At 38.8% G+C, this 21,101-nt stretch overlaps 1 protein-coding gene across 3 annotated transcripts in view; it reads left to right on the top strand.

Moving 5' to 3' along the window:
- Ubr1 (ubiquitin protein ligase E3 component n-recognin 1) overlaps positions 1-21,101 on the top strand; it is a 122,267-nt gene that overhangs the window by 72,363 nt on the left and 28,803 nt on the right. For all 3 annotated transcript variants that reach the window (XM_021192101.2, XM_029535771.1, XM_029535770.1), the window contains exons 29-37: positions 2,628-2,809; positions 5,840-6,045; positions 8,037-8,130; positions 9,125-9,274; positions 13,348-13,445; positions 14,855-14,948; positions 16,881-17,029; positions 17,971-18,026; positions 20,294-20,390. In XM_021192101.2, coding sequence (XP_021047760.1) covers positions 2,628-2,809; positions 5,840-6,045; positions 8,037-8,130; positions 9,125-9,274; positions 13,348-13,445; positions 14,855-14,948; positions 16,881-17,029; positions 17,971-18,026; positions 20,294-20,390 — 1,126 coding nt within the window. The remainder of the gene's footprint in view (positions 1-2,627; positions 2,810-5,839; positions 6,046-8,036; positions 8,131-9,124; positions 9,275-13,347; positions 13,446-14,854; positions 14,949-16,880; positions 17,030-17,970; positions 18,027-20,293; positions 20,391-21,101) is intronic.

Genomic DNA, 21,101 nt, shown 5'->3' with positions numbered 1-21,101 from the left:
AACCATCCGTAACAAGATCTGACGCCCTCTTCTGGAGTGTCTGAAGACAGCTACAGTGTTCTTACATATAATAAATAAATAAATAAATAAAAAAATAGTACATCTTAGATTCAGTGAAATTAGATAACTAGATGTCATGATTTTTATTTTTTGATGTTTTGAATAATGTTTTGCAATATTGAATTAATTAGCCAGTATTTAATTATTAGAATATTCTCTTTTGTTTGTTTGGTCTTTGAGACAGGGTCTGGCTATGTAACTCTGACTGTCCTGAAACTTGATCTGTAGACCAGGCTGGCCTTAAACTAACAGAGATCCATTTGTCTCTGCCTCCCAATGCTGGAATCAAAGGTGTGCCCCATCACATCCATCTTAATGATTAGAATATTCTTTTTTTTTTTTAAAGATTTATTTATTTATTAGATGTAAGTACAACTGTAGCTGTCTTCAGACACCCCAAAAGAGGGAGTCAGATCCCATTACAGATGGTTGTGAGCCACCATGTGGTTGCTGGGACTTGAACTCAGGGCCTTCAGAAGAGCAGTCGGTGCTCTTAACCACTGAGCCATCCCTCCAGCCCAATTAGAATATTCTTACTTGAGGTTAGTAACTGCTTTTTCTAAAAGAAAATGCATTTTACTTAAGTTAGTGTACGATAGAACATTTGCCTCACATGTGAAAGGCCTGGGCAAAATCTTTAGTACTTGTAATAAATCTCTTATATTATTTTTATCTTCTGGTTTTAATTTGGTAGGTCATATGCATATGGAAATTTAGCCATTCCTTCTAGGTTTTCCAGCTTCTCTGCATATAAATTTTCAAATTATTCTATAATAATGTTCTGGATTTCACTGGAGTGTGCTATATAGCACCCTTTTATTCTAATTTCGTTTTCACATTTTTCCTATGTCAGTTTGGCTAAGGATTTGTCAGGGTTTTTGGAAGAACCAAGTCTTTTATTTAGTTAATTTTATACATTGTTCATTTAGCCCCTATTTCGTTAATCTCTTCCCTAATCTTTAAATGTCTCCACACCTCCTGGGTATGGGATTGGCTTAGTGTTGGTTTTTATAGAGCCATGAGCTGCATCACTAGGTTGTTTATTTAAGATCTCTCAGGGGTTTTTTTTCTAGTTTTTTTTTTTTTTTAAACATGAGAATTTATAGCTATAAACTTTGCTCTTAGGACTGTCATGACTGTTATCTAAAGGTTCTGAGAGATCTCATTTTTACTTAACTATAGGAATTTAAAATTTCTTCTCTGGTCATTGTTAATTCAAAAGTGTATTGTTTGCTTTCCAAGTACTTTTCCAGTGTCTGTAGTTTTTCTTTTCTTTTCTTTTCTTTTCTTTTCTAGATTTATTTATTTATTATATGTAAGTACACTGTAGCTGTCTTCAGACACTCCAGAAGAGGGCGTCAGATCTAGTTACAGATGGTTGTGAGCCACCATGTGGTTGCTGGAATTTGAACTCAGAATCTCTCGAAGAGCAGTCAGTGCTCTTAACCGCTGAGCCATCTCACCAGCCCCTGTAGTCTTTCTTGTTGCTTCTGCGTTTATTCCATTGTGGTCTGGTGTAAAGAATTGATTCTGCTGGATGGTAGTAGCAGATCACAGTCTAGGCAGAGGATGGGGGTCTCTGTGAGTCCAGGGCCAGCCTGGTCTACAGAGTGAGTTCCAGGACAGCCAGGGCTACACACTGAAACTCTGTTTCAAAAAACAAAATTACAGGGCTGGTGAGATGGCTCAGTGGGTAAGAGCACCCGACTGCTCTTCTGAAGGTCCGAAGTTCAAATCCCAGCAACCACATGGTGGCTCATAACCATCTGTAACAAGATCTGATGCCCTCTTCTGGAGTGTCTGAAGACAGCTACAGTGTACTTACATATAATAAATAAATAAATCTTTAAAAAAAAACAAAAAACAAAAACAAAAAACAAAATTACAAAAACTAACCAACCAAAGAATTAATTTTTTAAATATTTTTTAAGTATTGATTTGTAACCTATGGTGTGATCAATTTTGGAGACAGTTCCATATATCACTGAGAAAAATACATACTCCGTATCTGTCAGGTAAAATGTTCTGTATCCAATTAACTTATGGTGCATTGCAGCTCTGAGATTTCTTTAGTTATTTTTAGTCTGAAAGACCTATTTAAATGTGAGAATTGAGTATTGAATCCTCCACTATTACTGTATCGGGACCTATATATTTTTTGCCTCTATGCTTGTTTTACGAAACTTGGGACTCTAATATTTAGTATATAAGCATTAATAAATGTTATATATTTTAGGGTGTATGTGTCAAGACCCTGTTTCTTTCTGTAGCATTGACTGAGCTGAAACTCTGTAGACCAAACTGGTCTAGAACTCAGAGATCTACCTGCTTCCTGCTTCCCAGTGCTGGGATTAAAGGCATGCGCCACCACACTCCGCATACTATATCTACTCGATGGATTGTTCTTTTATTAATATGTAGTATCCCTCTTTATCTGTCCTAATGGCTTTTTGTTTGAAGTCTACCTTATCAGATATGGTAACTGCTGCATCAAATAGAGGATATTTAATCTGGACATGAATTTTTAACAGGAGATCCTGTCTAATTTTGGTGTTACTTACATTCAGATTGCTCATGATAAAGAAAAGGCAGAACGGAAGAGAAAAGCTGAGGCCGCTAGGCTGCATCGCCAGAAGATCATGGCCCAGATGTCTGCCTTACAGAAAAACTTCATTGAAACCCACAAACTCATGTATGACAATACGTCAGAAGTAACAGGGAAGGAAGACTCCATTATGGAGGAAGAGAGGTAAAACAAAAAATTAATAGTTCAGAATTTTTTAGGAAAAAAAGAAACATTCTTCCAAGATCATTATTAAGATGGGAACAGCAAAAACAGAACCCACCTATCATTTTTATGCATTGTTATTTTGTTCCTAGGAAAAATGAACTACTATTATTAAAAACTGAAAATAAATTGATCACCTAATAGAGGTGATTTATACTTGCTTTTCTTTTGTTTGCTTGCTTGAGACAGGGTCTTCCTATCTAGTGCCTGATGATCTTGAACTTGTAACAATTCTGCCTCAACCTCCCAAGTGCTGAAATGACAGAGATAATTCACCACACCAACATTATTCTTTTCTTTTATATTTAGTTCTTCAAAAAAAATTTTTTTGAATTTATTCCTTTTGTTTGTTAGTTTGTTTTTCGAGATGGGAAATTTATTTCTTTTTATTTTATATGTATGTGCGTTTTACATGTGTACGTGTTTATGTACCACATATGTACTTGATGCTCACAGAAGCAAGAGAGGGCAGCAGATCTCATGGAACTAGAGTTGCTAATGGTTGTGAGTTGTCATGTTGCGGCTCGGAATCAAACCCAGGTCCTCTAGAAGAGCAGTCAGTGGATTAACCCCTGAGCTATCTCTCCAATCCCATACATTTAGCCTCACTATGTAGCCTTGGTTGTCCTGGAACTAACTATGTAGACCAGATGGACTCACAGAGATCAGCTGCCTCTGCCTCTGAGTGCTGGGATCAAGAGTGTGCACCAGTACTCCTGGCTAAGTTAAAACTGGCAGGTCATCCACATTGCATTTCTGGGTGACTCTGTCATTTTCTACTAGTTCATACTAGTAGTGTATGAACATGCTTCATTCTCATGAGATGAAAATGTATGGGCTAAGAGTGAAGGTCAGTGGTACAGTGCTTGCTCACACACACGAGGCACTAGGTTCAATTCCTAGCACCATAAGCTAAAATCTAAACATTTTCTGGTTACTAGTTAGTGCAAGGATCTACTCATATAAAGTTGTTTATGGACTTTTTACATTTTGTCCTTTGACAAATGCCTGTTATTATTTTTGCATATATATAATATATGTTATATATATTTATATTTCAGTGTATATATAATATATAGTAATATATAGTAATAAAGGCAGATTCTCAATATCTTAAGTATTAATTTTTTTATCTTAATGCCTTTTCTGTTCACTATTTTGATTACAGTTATATTACTATATTTTCATTTTCAAAATCAAATGGTAGAGATAAAGCTAAAGTTCCTTTGGAAAAAAATAAAAAGAAAAGCCGGGCAGTGGTGGCACATGCCTTTAATCCTAGCACTTGGGAAGCAGAGGCTGGTGGATTTCTGAGTTCGAGGCCAGCCTGGTCTACAGAGTGAGTTCCAGGGCAGCCAGGGCTACACAGACAAACCCTGTCTTGGAAAAAAAAAAAAAGTTCCTTTGAATACTTGACCAAGTCCTATATCCTTTTCTGCCTTCTGTGGTTATAAGTTTTATGTGTATAGCTCTGCATTCAAGAGGTTTTTTTTAACCTCATTAAGGTTGAAAGTTCAAGGCTAGTCTGAGCTATAGTGAGTTGGAGACTAACCTAAGCTGCACATATGTGAGACTTTGTCTAAAAATAAAAAAGGGTCCATGTATATATGTCAGGATTTTATTATACTATCACATGCAAATATGTAATCACAAAATGATGTGGTATTGTTATTCAGCCTTTTGTTTTGCTTGCATAAGTGATATATGCTTATAATATCTCTGATGTTACAGCTGAGCTGTACCCTTGAAAACTGTAAAATGTTCTATATTATGTTAGCCCACACTAATGAGCATTTGAGTCATTTATAGTTCATCGAATGATGCACCATATTTCAGGTAGCTTTTTGTATAGTATTGTAAAATGGTGAAGCACATGACCTCTGAAGCTAGGTCCCTTGGGTTAGTTAAATCTTGGTCCTACTACATATAATGATGAGTTCCTTGATTTATCTCTTAATATCTCTAGGTCTCAGTTTCTCCCTCTGGGAAAGTGGAGGTAATTATATCTACCTCATGTTTATTATAAGGATTAAGTGAAAAAAACAAACAATAAAACCTGTGAAGTGGTGCCTAGCATCATAATCCAACCATTATTAATTCTTGCTTTTATTTGTATTTTATTATCTGGTATATTGTAGATCATAAGATTTCATTGCTGTAGCATTAAAGTTTGTTAAGGTTTAAGTTTTTGTAATTTTAACATCTACTAAACTATAAACTGAAGACTAAATGCCTAATAAAAGGGATTGGATAAGCATGTTCTGGTGCAGTAGCCCTAGGCACCTAGTTCAAATAACAGAATACCAACGGTGTGAACAGTAAGGCAGCATCTAAGGGATTAAGTCTGCATAGCGTGGCAGTTTGAACAAAATGTGTATTATAAATAGAAAGGAAACTAGGAAAAGATAAGCAGTATTATTAGTGGTTACATTGTAGAATATGATGCTTTTTATTTTCTTCTTAATATTTTTCTATATTTTACAGAATTTTTTTGATATGTGAACTACCTATTAATCATTCAGAAAAAGAGAAATGACCCTACTTTTGTTGATATAATAAATTAAATAGAATCACAACATATATCGTATTCTATGATGTATTTGTATTTCTTTGTGCACTTAGAACAAACTGAATTTTCTTTTTTTCTTTTCTTTTTTTTTTTTTTTTTTCGGTTTTTCGAGACAGGGTTTCTCTGTATAGCCCTGGCTGTCCTGGAACTCACTTTGTAGACCAGGCTGGCCTCGAACTCAGAAATCNNCCTGCCTCTGCCTCACAAGTGCTGGGATTAAAGGCGTGCACCACCATGCCCAGCTCCAAACTGAATTTTCTAGTTATAAAATTAACTGCTTAAAGCCTGAAGGTTCAGGGTAGATTTTAAAGGTAATATTGCTAAATATAATTTTTAATTTATATTTACTTACTTTAAATCTACCAAAATGTAAGGACAGTGACCAAAACCTATGTTCTCATTTCTGTTGTTTCTTTTGATAGCACCTCAGCAGTCAGTGAGTACTCTAGAATTGCCCTGGGCCCTAAACGGGGCCCGGCTGTTACAGAAAAGGAGGTGCTGACGTGCATCCTCTGCCAAGAAGAACAGGAGGTGAAACTAGAAAATAATGCCATGGTATTGTCAGCCTGTGTGCAGAAATCCACCGCCTTAACCCAGCACAGGGGGAAGCCTGTGGACCACTTAGGGGGTATGTATCGCTCAGTCAGTCTACTTTCAGCCATTTCTTCTCCTGCCTATGTAATTAGAATAAAAGTAAATTCTGAAAGAGATTTAGCACTGAGGTTGTATGTAAATCCTGTTTGGTTAAATAATACATCTATATGTGGAATAGATAACACGTCACATCAACCACTTGACTGTTCTGTAGTTGTTTTGATGTTTTGATTTTTGTTAGTCTTCGGTCACTTGTTCAACCGATCTCATTTTGGCTTTTTTTTTCCCCCTAAGACAGGGTTTCTCTGTATAGCCCTGGCTGTCCTGGGACTCACTCTGTAGACCAGGCTGGCCTTGAACTCAGAAATTCGCCTGCCTCTGCCTCCCAAGTGCTGGGATTAAAGACATGCGTCACCTCTGCCCAGCATTTTTGGCTTATTTTTGTCTTGCAAACCATTTGAAAGTAGTTTGCAGGCCTCATAACACTTCATCCTTAGGTATTTCTGAATACATTTCCCAAAACAGAGGACAGTCTATATACTTACCATACCATTACCATATTTAAGGAAGTTAATAATTCAATAATATTTTATATATATATATATATTCTTTATTTCTATAGCTGATCCCAAAATATCTTCATTAGGAAGGCCTATTTTTTAAATAAATATCCAAACATATTTCACATATTGCTTTACTGAAGTTTCTCTTACCTGGGCCTGTAATCCCAGCACAGGGAGAGCTAAGTTAGGAAGATTGCCATGAGGCAGAGGTTAGCCTGGCCTACATAGTGAGTTCAAGACCAGCCTAAGCTACATAGTGAGACAATGTCTCACAAATAAAGCAAAATAAAAGTTTATTTTAGTAGTTTTAATGTAATCTCTTGTCCCTTTTTTTTTTTTAAAGATAATAACCAGTTTGATGAGTTCAGACTAATTTTATTCAGTGTCTCACATTGTGAACTTATCTGTTTGCCTTATGATTAGATTTATATTAAATATTTCTTCATCAAGTATTAATTACATAATACATTATACTTATCCAAAGTTAGATGCTTTATATTTTAAATTTCCTGGAAGTAATGATGATGATAATAAACTAACATTTATTAATATTTAACATGTTCCAGTCACTGACTCAATGCTGTGTATATTTGCATACTCAGTGCTTACAACGGCATTGTGCATTAGATGTCATCATATGAATGAGGAAGCTGAGCATGCAGGTGGTGACTGACCTCAGGCCATGAGTGATGCAATAATATCATAATTTAAAGTTCATGCTTTGTGATTTTGGGGTTTTTTTTTTTTCCATCTTAAAATTGTCACTTATGGTGGCTAGAGGAATGGCTCAGCAGTTAGGAGCAGTTGGTGCTCTTGCGGAGGACCTAGCTTCTGTATGGTGGCTCACAACTGTCTGCAACTCTAGTTCCAGAGGATCTGACCATCTTCTTTATAAGCTGTCATGTATTTAAATTATTCCTTAACATTATGAAGGCAAACTTGTTCTTTAAAAATAGAAAAGGGGCTTGAGAAAAACAGAAAAGGGACTCAGTGGGTAAGAGCACTGACTGCTCTTCCAGAGGTCCTGAGTTCAAATCCCAGCAACCACATAGTGGCTCACAACCATCTGTAAATGAAATCTGATGCCCTCTTCTGGTGTGTCTGAAGACAGCTACAATGTACTAATATGCATTAAATAAATAAAAATGAAAAAAAGAAAATAGAAAAGCACTTCAACAGCCAATATAACACAGCTTGAACCTACTGTTTAGAATTACAGTGTAAATAAATACAGAGTTGTTAATCCATAAGGATTTCAGTATCTAATCTGATGGACTTGCTTCTTTCCTCCCTTTTTTCGTAGTATTAGGAATATATATCTTGCTGCCATATTGTTATACTTGGACACTCCTAAGAAATAAAATTTTAGCATTTTAGACCTAAGAAACCTTTCTCCACTCCCACCTGCTAACACTTTAGAAAACTTAAGTACATACCTCTTATTTGTGTCTTTCTGAACCAGAAACTCTGGACCCTCTTTTCATGGATCCAGACTTGGCACATGGAACTTATACAGGAAGCTGTGGTCATGTAATGCATGCAGTGTGCTGGCAGAAGTAAGTTGTCCCTCTGACATGTTCTTAAAAGAGATTAAGAATATTGACATTCACTACACACCACAAAAGGCATGTTTTCTCATGTCTTCTGTTTTTCTTGTTGAATAATTAAAGCAATTTTCATTACTAATCCTGTTTTTATGATACTAATTATATTTCTGTTTATTGTAAGCCTTTGAAATTGATGTATCAAGTTCCCAGCTAAATATGTTTAGGGTTAAAGTGTAGCATGATAATATAGCATGCACAGTGCGTTGCCCTAGTTTAGTCCCAAGCACTGAGAGTGCACCTGCTTCCCAAACACTAAATAGTATTAACAATGCTTGTCCTAGGAAGGCGTGAGAAGCAGCTATCTTCACTTAAAAGACAAAACCAAAAAAATTTCAAATAGGTAGTAAAAAGTATCTTTTTTGCCATTCTTGGTGGTGCATGCCTTTAATCCTACACTGGAGAGGTAGAAGCAGAGGACCTATAAGTTCCAAGGCCTGGTCTACAGAGTCAGACTCAGGAGAACCAAGGAACACAGAGAAGTCCTATGTTGAAAAGAAAAAAAGAAACCAGAAATATTAAGTATCTTTGCAATATGACATATTCTGGTTTTATCTTGAAAGAAGATAAAAAATTTTAAAAGTGTAATTTCTCTTGAATTTTTTGTATAGCTTATTCTTTGCCATTCGATTAAAAACATTAATTGTCTATTGAAAGACCTCAGTGGTGTAGATGATTGTCGGGCGTCTCTAGGCATGGCCTCTTGCTGCCGAGGCAGGGGACAAGTTAGAGGACTCAGCAAAGTCATTCAGATTTGTATCTACCATAATGTATTTCCCAGTTTATTTACACCCCCAAGTGGGTAGCCTGTTTCTTTTATAATTATAACATGTATTTTGTGGTAAGTTCTAAAGATACTAAGTCCAAAATTCTTGAATCTTTTCCTGAGAATAGATGGAAGCCACATGTGCTGTCATAAGTGGGCCCACATCTTTGAATTTTGCAGGTATTTTGAAGCTGTGCAGCTGAGCTCACAGCAGCGCATTCACGTGGACCTGTTTGACCTGGAGAGTGGCGAGTACCTGTGCCCGCTCTGCAAGTCTCTCTGCAACACTGTCATTCCCATCATCCCTTTGCAGCCGCAGAAGATCAACAGGTGCGTTGTAACCTTTGTTCACACTGTCCTCAAAGCTCTCGCTTACCTTTTCCTCCTTACAGAAATTACAGATCCATACTACTCTCATTCTGAAGCTCAAATGAGATGGAAGCCTGGCTTTGGGTGTTGAAGAGAACTAGGATTTTCATTTACTTAAAGCAATGTGTTACACTTTTTCCATCCACCATTGAAGCAGTAGAACCCCAAAGTCCTATTGGAGATCTGTACAAAAGATTAATGATAAAAATAAGTAAATTATTACATTTATCACATCATTGAATAAATTGTGAGCATGTAAATTTTAAAATATTTTACATTCTGACAGTCTGTTATTGCAGTTTAACAGACATTCACTAGTTTTAATAAGTAGAACGTTTCATTATATATTTCCACATTTTCTACTTGATAACAAAATCGTTATTTTAGCCAGGTATGGTGGTACAAGCCCAGTACTTAGGAGACTCAGGCTGGAATATCTCTGAGTTTGAGGCCAGCCTAGTCTACATAGCAAGTTACAAGCTAACAAAGGCTGCATAGTGAGACCCTGTGTCAAGTAAACAAAAGGTTTATTTATTATAAAATCAGCAATTTGTAACGATAATCCAGCACTGGAAGAAGTCCCTTTAGCTAGAGATATTGTCACTTGGTGGTAGAGTAATTCCCTAGCACATGTGAGGCCCAGCTCCACAGGACAGCAGTGTGCAACAAAGTATGTGCAAGTCGGGTGCTTGGCAAATGGAGTCAAGAAGCAGTCACTTATCTCACTAGCCCATGTCACTGGAACTTCTCTTACTTATCGTATTTGGACATGCAATGCCACCATATACAAACAAGGATGTGTTAAGAAGATTGGCCCTTCATTTACTGAATCTTCGATAAGCTTAGACAGTCTACCATGCACTTGCCACACTTGTCTACTAAAGTTTGTGCTATTATTTCCATTTCAGCATAGAGAATTGGGTAACCACTGTGAGTGGTTTTTGCTTGGTTCAAGAGAGATTCAGGATTTGAACCCAGACCCCCACTTCTAACTTCTGAGGGTGGGGAGAAGTGTTGGTTTATTTGGTTGGTTTTGGTTGTTTGAGTCAAGGTTTTGCTGTGCAGTCTAGGCAACCTTTAGCTTGTGATTCTCTTCCTGATGACTGAGGTTTCAGGCACATACTACCATGTCCAGCTTCTTCCAATTTCTTGATAGCTCACATAAGGTTTTTGGTTTTTTTTTTGCAAAGTGATTCCCCAAAATAAAGATACTTAAAAATCTAATTGCTTTCTAAATAAGTAGCAACTTACTTTCTCAACTAAGTTTTATATTGATATGATTTATTTTTATTTTCGATTATGTATGTGTTGGGGAAGTGTGCATATGTGAGTGCTGCTGCCTTCAACGCCCAGAAGAGGGTGTCGTATTCCTGGAGCCCGTGCTGTACTCAGGTCCTTCTCGAGAGTTGTGTGCTCTTAACTGCAGAGCCAATGCTCCAGTCCCCAAACTCACATTTTGATGTAAAACATTACACAATAAATTTATCAAAACTGGGGGATAAGAGCACTGGCTGCTCTTGTAGATGACCTGGTTCCATTCCCAGCATCCACATGGCAGCTCACAACTGTCTGTATCTCCAGTTCCAGGGGATCTGACACCCTCACAGAGACATACATGCAGTCAAAACACCAATGTACATAAAATAAAAAAGAAATTTTTTTTTTTAAGAAATATCTTTTAAAAAATTATCAAAACTGTAAAACTGGTCCAGAGAGGTACTTCTGCCGGTTAAAATGCTTACTGTGTAAGTAGAAGGACCTGAGCTCAGATTTCTAGGACTCATGTAAAAGCTGTCATCCCTGTCCTCCTATGTGGAGATGGGAGGCTAAAGTAGGAGAAAGTATGGACGTTTTGGGGCCAACTGCCCCATGTGTGTACCAGCAAACAGCCACGAGATCATCTGAACAAGTTAGTAGGGAAGAACCACTACTGAAGGTTTGTCTTCTGATGTCTGCATGTGTACCATGGCATACACACACCTGCAGTTACACATGCATGTACTTCATACACATGCAGGGTTTTTTTTTTTCTAAAACATGGTAGTTTTTTTTTCCTAAGTCATAATATACTTTCACTTTTGAGAATCAAGAATATTTCTTAGTCAAATTTATGCTAGATATTCAAATTCAGCACAGTTCATTTTATATTTTACTTTAAGACTGTCCTTCTGGGTTAGGTAGCTCAGTGATTAAGAACACTGGCTGGGTCCTGGGTTCAGTTCCCAGCATCTAGGTGGCAGCTCACACCCAGCTATGATTATAGTTCCAGAGGATTCTCTCCTGGTGTACAGAAGTACATGGAAACGAAGTACCCTATAAATCAATCAATCAATCTTTGTTTGTTTGTTTGTTTTGTTTTGTTTTTCAAGACACTTTTTTTTTTTTTCTGTGTAGCACTGGCTGTCTTGGAACTCAGTCTGTAGACCAGGCTGGCCTCGCACTCATAGAGATCCTCCTGCTTCTGCCTCTCAAGTGCTGGGATTAAAGGCGTGAGCCACTGCCTGGCTGCAATAAATGTTTGGTTTTTTTGTTTTGTTTTGTTTTTTAAAGTAAGACTGCCCTTTTAATGAATTCTTATTTTATGGAGTGCACATTTCATGAAGGAGAGACAGTCACAGTATGAGCTGCTGAGCTATGAGAAATACCAAGGAAATACTAGAGGCTAGTCAGTGCTTGACACTGTAGACAGATTTCAGACAGCTTGTTTCTGAGAGAATGGCATTTGAGTAGAGATCTGAGTAAGGGTGGAACAGTTGCTTTTCTCCAAAGGAAGATAGGCTTAGAACAGGTAACATTAACAGCAAAGGCCCCAAGGTACAAGCGTGGCTGTCATGTTCTAGGCTTAGCAAGAACGCAGTGTGCCTGGATGGGGATAGCAGAGAGCTAAGGGGAAAGGTAGGAACTGTTTCATCTATGTACAGTAGAAAACCACTGGTCTGTTTTGAACAGAGGGATAACGAAATCTGATTTATAGTTTTAGAAGATCCTTCTGGTTGCTATATGGTAAATCCATAGAAAAGAAGCAGAAGGAACCCTGACACCTTTAATCCCAACATTTATGAGGCAGAGGTCAAGTCCAGCCAGGTGTACAGGGTGAATGAGACCCAGAACAGCCAGTCCTACAGAGAGAGACTGATTCAAAACCCTAAGTAATTAAGATGAGGAAGGGGAATGAGTGATTAAAGGCCATTGTAGTTCACAGGAGCTATGGCAGGACTTCCAAGAGGATAGTGGATAGAGGTAGGAAGGAGAGATCGATGTCAGTGACATCACCCAGCAGTTGATGAGCAGCCATGGTGGAGTTTCCATGTACTGGTATTTGACCACTTCTCAGTCATGGATGGACGGTTATGTCTTAGTCACTGTACCAACTACATTTTTAGTCATATTTTCATGACCTAGAATATTATTAAAATGAAGAAATGATGTTTTAATTTAATTTTTTTGAGACAAGGTCTTACTACATATCTCTGGCTGGCCTGGTACTCATTATGTAGACCAGGCTGGCCTCAAACCCATAGAAATCTGCCTGCCTCTGCCTTCTAAATGCTGGGATTAAAGGTTGTGCCCCCACGCTCAGCAGAATTTGGTGATTTTTTTTTTTTTAAGACAGGGTTTCTCTGTGTAGACCAGTCTGGTCGTGAACTCTGCCACTCGAGTGCTAGGCTTAAAAAAACCAAACTGCACAGCTGATGTTTTTGCTTGTTTATTTGTTTTTGGTTTTTGTCTTTTAATAAGATTTATTTATTATTATAAATAAGTGCACTGCAGCTGTCTTCAGGCACACTGGAAGAGGGCATCAGATCTTATTACGGGTGTTATGAGCCACCATATGGTTGCTGGGATTTGAACTCAGGACCTTTGGAAGAGCAGTCAGTGCCCTTACCCACTGAGCCATCTCACCAGCCCACAGCTGATGTTTTTAATATATCCATTAATATTTAATATATCCAAGGAAAGACCCAACAAGTTTACCCCTGTAGATGTCTTTGTACCAACTGAATTGACCATTTCTGAATATCACTTTTTTGTAGTGAGAATGCGGAGGCTCTTGCTCAACTTTTGACCTTGGCCCGGTGGATCCAGACTGTCCTCGCCAGAATATCGGGTTATAATATGAAGCATGCTAAAGGTTTGTGGGAATCTATCTATACCAGACATTTGAAAATTGTTTCTGAATGTTTACATTTTTAAAAATTTAATTGTATGTTTCTGAGTGTTTTTGTCTGTCGAATACTTTATGAATTTAGTGCCCTCAGAGGCTCAAGGAGGACATTGGATCTCTGGAACTAAAATTTAAAAAGTTGTGAGTTAGGTCCTCTGGGAGAGCAGCCAGCATCATAAACCACTGAGCCATCTCTACAGCCCCATAAATCTTTAATTATTTTTTACAAGTAATTATTATGCTAAAACATGATTTGAAAGTACAGATTTGTTAAATATCAGGAAATAGAGATTTTGAGTCCAAGACTTTTTGGCTATTGGTTTACTCAGTTCAATCATCTTTCATAATGGAGAACAGAATAGCATATATTGTTCTGTCTTAATATTAATAAAAATGTATTAAAGCTGTATCCCTATGTATATATATATTTTTTACAGCTGGGTGACAAATGTTGCCATGGAGATGGGCTTAGAAAAATGAAATTAAAGATCACTTAAAATACTTGGTGACGAGGAGCGAGGGACATGAGTCAGTGGGTGAAGTCCTGCTGTGCATGCATGAGGATCTGAGTCAGGGTCCCCAGCACTTACATAAATGCCGGGGGCTGGGGGAGGGATGGATAGATCCTAAGAGTCTGATGGCCAAATCCGTGATCCCAGGTTCAACGAGAGGTCCTGACTGTAAAAATAAGGTAGAAAGTGGTAGAGGCAGGTGCTTTATGTTCTTCTCTGGCTCCTCATACACATACATGGGTTCCTGAGCCTGCATACACACATGTACATGCACACACATACACTCTACCAGGCGCATAGGATATTGTTGAAGAAGTGTCTTTATTAGGTTATAAATCAATAAATGAAGGCAAAGTCCAGTTTGTATTGTTTGGCTTTGTCTGTTTAAGAAAGGTTCTTGCAGTCCTGGCCAGGTCGCACTCCAGCTCCTGGGCTTAAGCAGTTCTCCTGCCTCATGCAGTCCTGGCCAGGTCGCACTCCAACTCCTGGGCTTAAGCAGTTCTCCTGCCTTATCTTCCCCCGGCTGGGACTAAACACAGGTGCCACCACATCCTGCTCTAAAAATTAGCTTAAGGACCTTGCCTGGTGGCAGGAGAGATCCAAGTCCTATAAGTTGTCTTCTGGACTGCACATGAGCCATCTCAGCAGCACTGTATGATGTCTTTAAAGAAAAACGCATGTCTGTGAAATTGATATGCAAAAAGAACATCATTTCAATGTTATCTAAGCAGAGAAATTAGGGCAGGTTATTTACTACTTACTAACGTTTCTATTATGATTTTGTATGGTTTAAACAGCTAGATAGTTATTTGTTAGACTAAACTTAGTCATTGTTTTTATCTCTTTTTTCATGTAATTTATAAGGAGAGGCTCTAGCAGTTCCTGTCCTGTTTAATCAAGGAATGGGGGATTCTACTTTTGAGTTTCATTCCATCCTGAGTCTTGGAGTTCAGTCTTCGTAAGTATCTAAAGAGTTAAAAGAATTTGAGTTTGTGGAGTGTCGTGCACACACGTGAGAGGCAGAGGCGGGTGGATCTCTGAGTTTGAGGTCAGCTTGATCTGGGTAGTGAGTCCCAGGCCAGGCAGGGCTACATAGTGAGACCCTGACTCAAAAAAAAAAAAAAAGTTTGTAAAAATAAAAATTGGAGCTATCCTTTTCTTCCTCAAGTTTTACTTAGTAAAATTAGATGGTTTGAGATTTGTTTTTAAAAAATGTTACTGGTGTGTGTGTGTGTGTGTGTGTGTGTGTGTGTGTGTCTGTGTCTGTGTCTGTGTCTGTGTCTGTGTCTGTGTCTGTGTCTGTGTCTGTGTTTTGGAAGGCAGGGGTCACGTTCCATGGCACTCTCATAGAAGCTGGAGGAAATGTGCCGGGGAACAAACCCAGACGTTAGGGTTCACAGCAGACATGTTTCTCCTCTGAGCCACCTGAGGTGACTGGGGAAGAGGCTGCGCCCTACACCCTGCCTCTCCATAATCAGTTTTGACAAAAGAAACAACAGCCAAAGTTACAAGAGGATCAGCATGTAAAGAGTTCACTTAAATGTCACATTTTGTTTGCCTGTGACTTTCTGAAATTTATGTCACTTTACCCTCAGTTTGTATTTCATGTACAATTGAAAGTGCCCTAATCTATCTCAAAGTTATAAAAGATACTTTGAACACACGCATACACACGCATACACACGCATACACACGCATACACACACACACACACACTTAAATGCAGAAATACTTTTCTATCTTTTCAGAGTACCAAAACATGTAGATGAGATCTTCTTCCTTCGAACTTTATTTTTCTTTTCAATCTTCCCTTAGTTTGGGCCTGGACTCTTCCAGCTGTGTTCATTATCGCGTCTTTAGCTGTACAGTTATATGGACCAGTGCCATTTTGTAAGAGTTTTCTACCTTTAGGGTACAGTTTGGTTTCCCCTATTTTTTTTTTTTTGATGAATAAATCTATAGAGGTTCTAACCCTAGTTTGATACTTCAGTTATTTTGATGTTTAATTTAATAGTCAACTAGATTAGATTAAGAATATTACCTTAATGAGACATACTTGAATCTGTCTGTCTGTGTGTGGGCTTTTTAAAAAAAGATTTATCTTTGTCTTCATTTCTGACTGTGTATCACTTATATGCCTAGTGCCTATAGAGGATTGAAGAGAGGGCATTAGGTCCCCTGGAACTGGAATTATGGAGGGTTGTTAGCCTCCATATGAGTGATGGGATTCAAACTGATCCTCTGGTAGAACGTCCAGTGCTCTTAACCTCTGAGCCATCTTTCCCACCCCAGTGAGGGTCTCTTTCTTTCTTTCTTTCTTTCTTTCTTTCTTTCTTTCTTTCTTTCTTTCTTTCTTTCTTTCTTTCTTTCTTTCTTTCTTCTTCTTCTTCTTCTTCTTCTTCTTCTTCTTCTTCTTCTTCTTCTTTTTTTTTGGTGGTTTTTCAAGAAGTGAGGGTTTTTCTTGGTAGGATTAATTGAGGGAGCGAGTCCACATGGAATACATGGACCATGTGGCTATTAGCATTCCGTGGCTGGGTGACTGGACTGAAGAGCAAGGGAAAAAGGAGCCCCCCACACACACACACACGTGTCAGGATCCCACCTACACATGTGACCAGTCAGCTTCACACCCCTGCTATCCCAGCTGTGATGGCCTCCTCTCGCAGGGCTTCCCCATGATGAACTGTATCTCTTGACATCGTGAACCTAAGCCCCTCCTTCCTTAAGTTGTTTTTTGTCAATATTTGGTCACAGCAGTGACAAAAGTAACTAATGCACTTAATGCCAAAAGGAATTCATTGTTTCTGTTGCTTTCTGACCTAATGAGGCTTCTCAGAAAGCAGTCCTTTTTTCAAACACACTGTACAAATGTCTTCTTGCTTATTTTTAGGGTGAAATATTCAAATAGTATCAAGGAAATGGTCATTCTCTTCGCCACAACAATTTACAGAATCGGCCTGAAAGTGCCCCCTGATGAACTAGACCCACGAGTGCCCGTGACGACCTGGAGCACGTGTGCATTCACCATCCAGGCGATCGGTAAAGCCTCTTCACGAAATGAAGTCAAAGATGCTTGGGAGGATTCAGTGAGACAGAATTCACGTTGACTGAGCAGAACACGTTGCCCCACGTGGATGACTCGGAAGAGTTTGCTGCGTTTGAGGACTGCTACTGCTTCAGTGTATTGGTGTGGCCTGAGAAGTTTTTATATTTATATCTTTTTCATCTCCTGTAGTAGCCCTGTGCTATTGGCTAGTATTTTGAAGGCCAGCCTTAAGCACTGTAGTCAAACAGTGGCACTCTTACAATACTAGATCAAGAACAAATGCAAATGAAGAGTCAGCTCAGGACTTTACAGGAAAGTTATTTTATACTTTGAGAGAAAAAAGAAAATAGAGCCAAAGTCACAAACAAACAAACAAACAAACAGAATTCCCTGGAAGAGGAAGTATGAGGTGGCCAGGAGAGAAAGATTGGCAGAACTAGGTCTGAGTGGTAACCTGTCAGATGCTTTGCTATATTGGAAGTTTCCCAGGGATTGGCAAAGTAGGCAAGAAGCACTGAAGTTTGTAAGTGGGAGTGTCATTACATAGACAGTAGTGTGTCTCTTTCACATCATCTTTATCCAAGCAAGTTTAGATTTCCCTTCAATACATTTTTTGGGTCACAGTTTTTATGAAATCTACATTTTCATCACTAAACCCCTTTCTGGAATAGTACGCTATGTCATAATTTGGATTGAGTAACATGTGTACACTTTCTTCTCTGAAGGTTTCTTGCTTCAGTCTCAGGGTAGATTTTAGGAGCCACTCACAAACGGGTTAGACTCGCAGCATGTGTGTAGGTCAATGCACTAGTGTGCATTTACTCAGACTAAGGCTAGTGTAGGCTCCACAATGAAGAACCAAACCAAACCAAACCACAGCTGAAACAGTAAATTGTATAATACTTTTGGATTTATTATGTTTTTCTTTTTTAAGAAAACCTGTTGGGAGATGAAGGAAAACCTCTATTTGGAGCACTTCAAAATAGACAGGTATGCCAGTAGATTTCAGTAGTTTCTGGGGTACTATTTTAGAAAGGGGATTCCTTAGCTTATTTGTCACTGAAACATCTGTGTTCCCTCTTCTGTAAAGAGCAGCAGAGCTTGGTGTGGGAGCATACTGCACACAGTTTGAGTAAACATGATGGTTAATGCGATATGCTTTACAGAATTTTCTCCATTTCAATAGTTATGTGTAATTCATACAAATTTCTTGTGACTTGACTGCTTTCCTGGCCTCCCCTGTATTGCCGAGCCTAAAACCAGATACAGACTGTATCTTCCCCTCACTGATGTTTAACCATCATATAACATTGAATATTAATGGATTCTGTTCTAGACAGGTAGTCATGCTGAGTTAAAGACTAGACACTCAGGGCAGGGTCGATGGCTCAGTGGGTAAAGACACATGTCATGACACCTGATGAACTGAGTTTGATCTCCAAAGTATACATGGTAGAAGGACAAATTGACGTTATCACTGACCTCTGCATGTGTTCCAACATACATGCACTGTGTTAGTTAGATTTATATTGCTATGATAAAACACCGTGACCAAAAGCAGTTTATGTCAGCCTAGAGCTGCACTCCATCAGGAAGGAAGTCAGGGCAGAAGCTCAACGTAGAACTCTGGAAGCTGGGACATCACAGGCTGGAGGAGCATTGCTTACTGGCATGCTCCCCATGGCTTGTCACTGTGCTTTCTTACATGCCTCAGGACCACCTGCCCAGGGGAGAGCCACCACAGGTCAATCTAATGGGGACATTTTCTCAACTTAGGTTTCCTCTTCCCAAGTGACCCTAGCTTGTGTCAAATTGACCAAAATAACCAGCACATGTGCATACAAGTGCACACACACATACATACATTAAAACAAAACAAAACAAAACAAAAAACAAGGCTGTGCAAAGCAGCGGAGGCTGTGTGTGTCAGCCTGAGCTGTACGTTCATGGTTCATGGAGGCCTTAATGTACGTGCTCCAAATGAGCGTGTAGAGTAAAGTGGAGTAACGCGTCAAAAAAAGGCAGCCCAGTGGTCTGTAAACTGCTCAGTGGGTAACTTGCCACCGAGCTTGATGGTCTGAGTTCAATCTCTAGGACACATATGCAAGGAGAGAATCTACCTGTGCAAGTTATCTCTGACTTCCATTCATGTGTGCACATACACTTGTCTAGCTTGTATGAAGCCCTTGATTAAATTCTCATCACTAATAAAAATATTATTATTATTATAGTAATAATTATTTTTTAAAGATTTATTTCTTTTATGTATATAAGTACACTGTAGTTGTCTTTAGACACACCAGAAGAGGGCATCAGATCACATTGTAGATGTTTGTGAGCTACCATGTGGTTGCTGGGTATTGAACTCAGGACCTTTGGAAGAGCAGCCCATGCTCTTAACCACTAAGCCATCTCTCCAGCCCCAGTAATAATTATTATTGCCTATCTCCTTAGTCTTTCTTGCCCATATCCCCAAAGAATCATGAAATGTACCTAGTTAGCTATGTTTGGGCACCTGCAGGAGCTCCCAGCTCACTGCCTTACCAGGCATCCCCTCGTCCCTCATCTCCTGACAGGGGCTACAAGAAACTCACAGTCCAGTGTGTGTCCCTGTAGTTCACACACTGCTCCTGGGAAGAAGAAGGTGTATTTCAGTTGTCCCGTGGCTTCTTACTATCGCTTTAGAATTTCTAGAAATAACAGTTTGTGCAGGATTCAACAGTCCCATGTTTAAAAGGGCAAGTCTGGAGGCTCAGACTGCTCTTCTAGAGGTCCTGAGTTCAATTCCCAGCAACCACATGGTGGCTCACAACCATCTGTAATGGGATCTGATGTCCTCTTCTGATGTGTCTGAAGAGAGCGACAGTATACTTACCATATATAAACTAATCTTTTTTAAAAGATTGAATCTGGGAAACAGAACAAAGCTGAGAACTGAAATGATCATAGATAACATTTCTTTTTAATGGAAAATTCAAAAATATAGTGAAATTATAAAGCATTTTTTATGTACTAAAAGACTTGTATCTGGGTGTGGTGGCGCTGGCCTTTAATGTCAGCATTTGGGAGACGGACACAAAGATTCCTCAGTTCCAGGGCAGCCAGGAATACATAGAAAGACCCTGTCTCAAAAAATAAAATATTGTGAGTATTCGATAAAGTATACAATGCCTTAGTATATAGTAGGCTAGGATTGGCTACTCATCATCCTGACCTGCCACCTTCTATCATTCTATCTTACCTTTTTCTTAATCTAGCACAATGGTCTGAAAGCGTTGATGCAGTTTGCAGTTGCACAGAGGACTACCTGTCCTCAGGTCCTGATACAGAAACATCTGGTTCGGCTCCTGTCAGGTAGGGACATCTTTTAATTATTGCATAAATACTCACCTGTATTTTCTTCTGCTCTTATGGCAGTGTATTTCATCTAGGAGATGACACACTGTACTGACTGTAAGCCCTCGCTGATGAAGACTAACTGCCTACAGCAGACTTGCCCAAGAAGCTGGTGCACAGCTACCCTTTAAGGATTGCAATGTTGTTTTAAAATGTATACTTCTGTCTGAGTCTGTAATAGCACAAACCTTTAATCCCAGCACCTGGGAGGCAGAGACAGGCAGATCTTGGTGAGTTCAAGGCCAGCCTGGTTTGCAAAGTGAGTACCAAGACAGTCAGTGCTACACAGAGAGACTCTGTCTCCAAAAGCATGCATAAATATATACAAATATATATTTTTATTTTTTAATATACTTTTGGCAGCACAGATCAGAGGCAGGTAGATCTCGGTGAGTTTGAGGCCAACTTGGTCTACAAAGCAATTTCTAAGTCAGCCAGAGTTGTTAAACAGAGATTCCCTGTCTTGATGCACCAAAATAAACAAACAAACAAACAAACTTCAATTTATACTTGTGACATCTTCTTGATAATTTCATAATATGTTCCCTTTGTTAATATGCAGTAGCCTTGTTTGTCTCTTCTGTCTGTGGTTTTGAGTCTTCTTTATTTGATATAAGAGTTGATAAATCAGTTTGTTTATAGCTTCCACAGTCACATTAGTTCCATCCT

This window comes from Mus pahari, chromosome 3 (assembly GCF_900095145.1).
Source record: "Mus pahari chromosome 3, PAHARI_EIJ_v1.1, whole genome shotgun sequence".
Lineage (NCBI taxonomy): Eukaryota > Metazoa > Chordata > Mammalia > Rodentia > Muridae > Mus > Mus pahari.
Note: the sequence above shows the minus strand (reverse complement) of the source record. Positions and strands in the feature narration are given on the sequence as shown.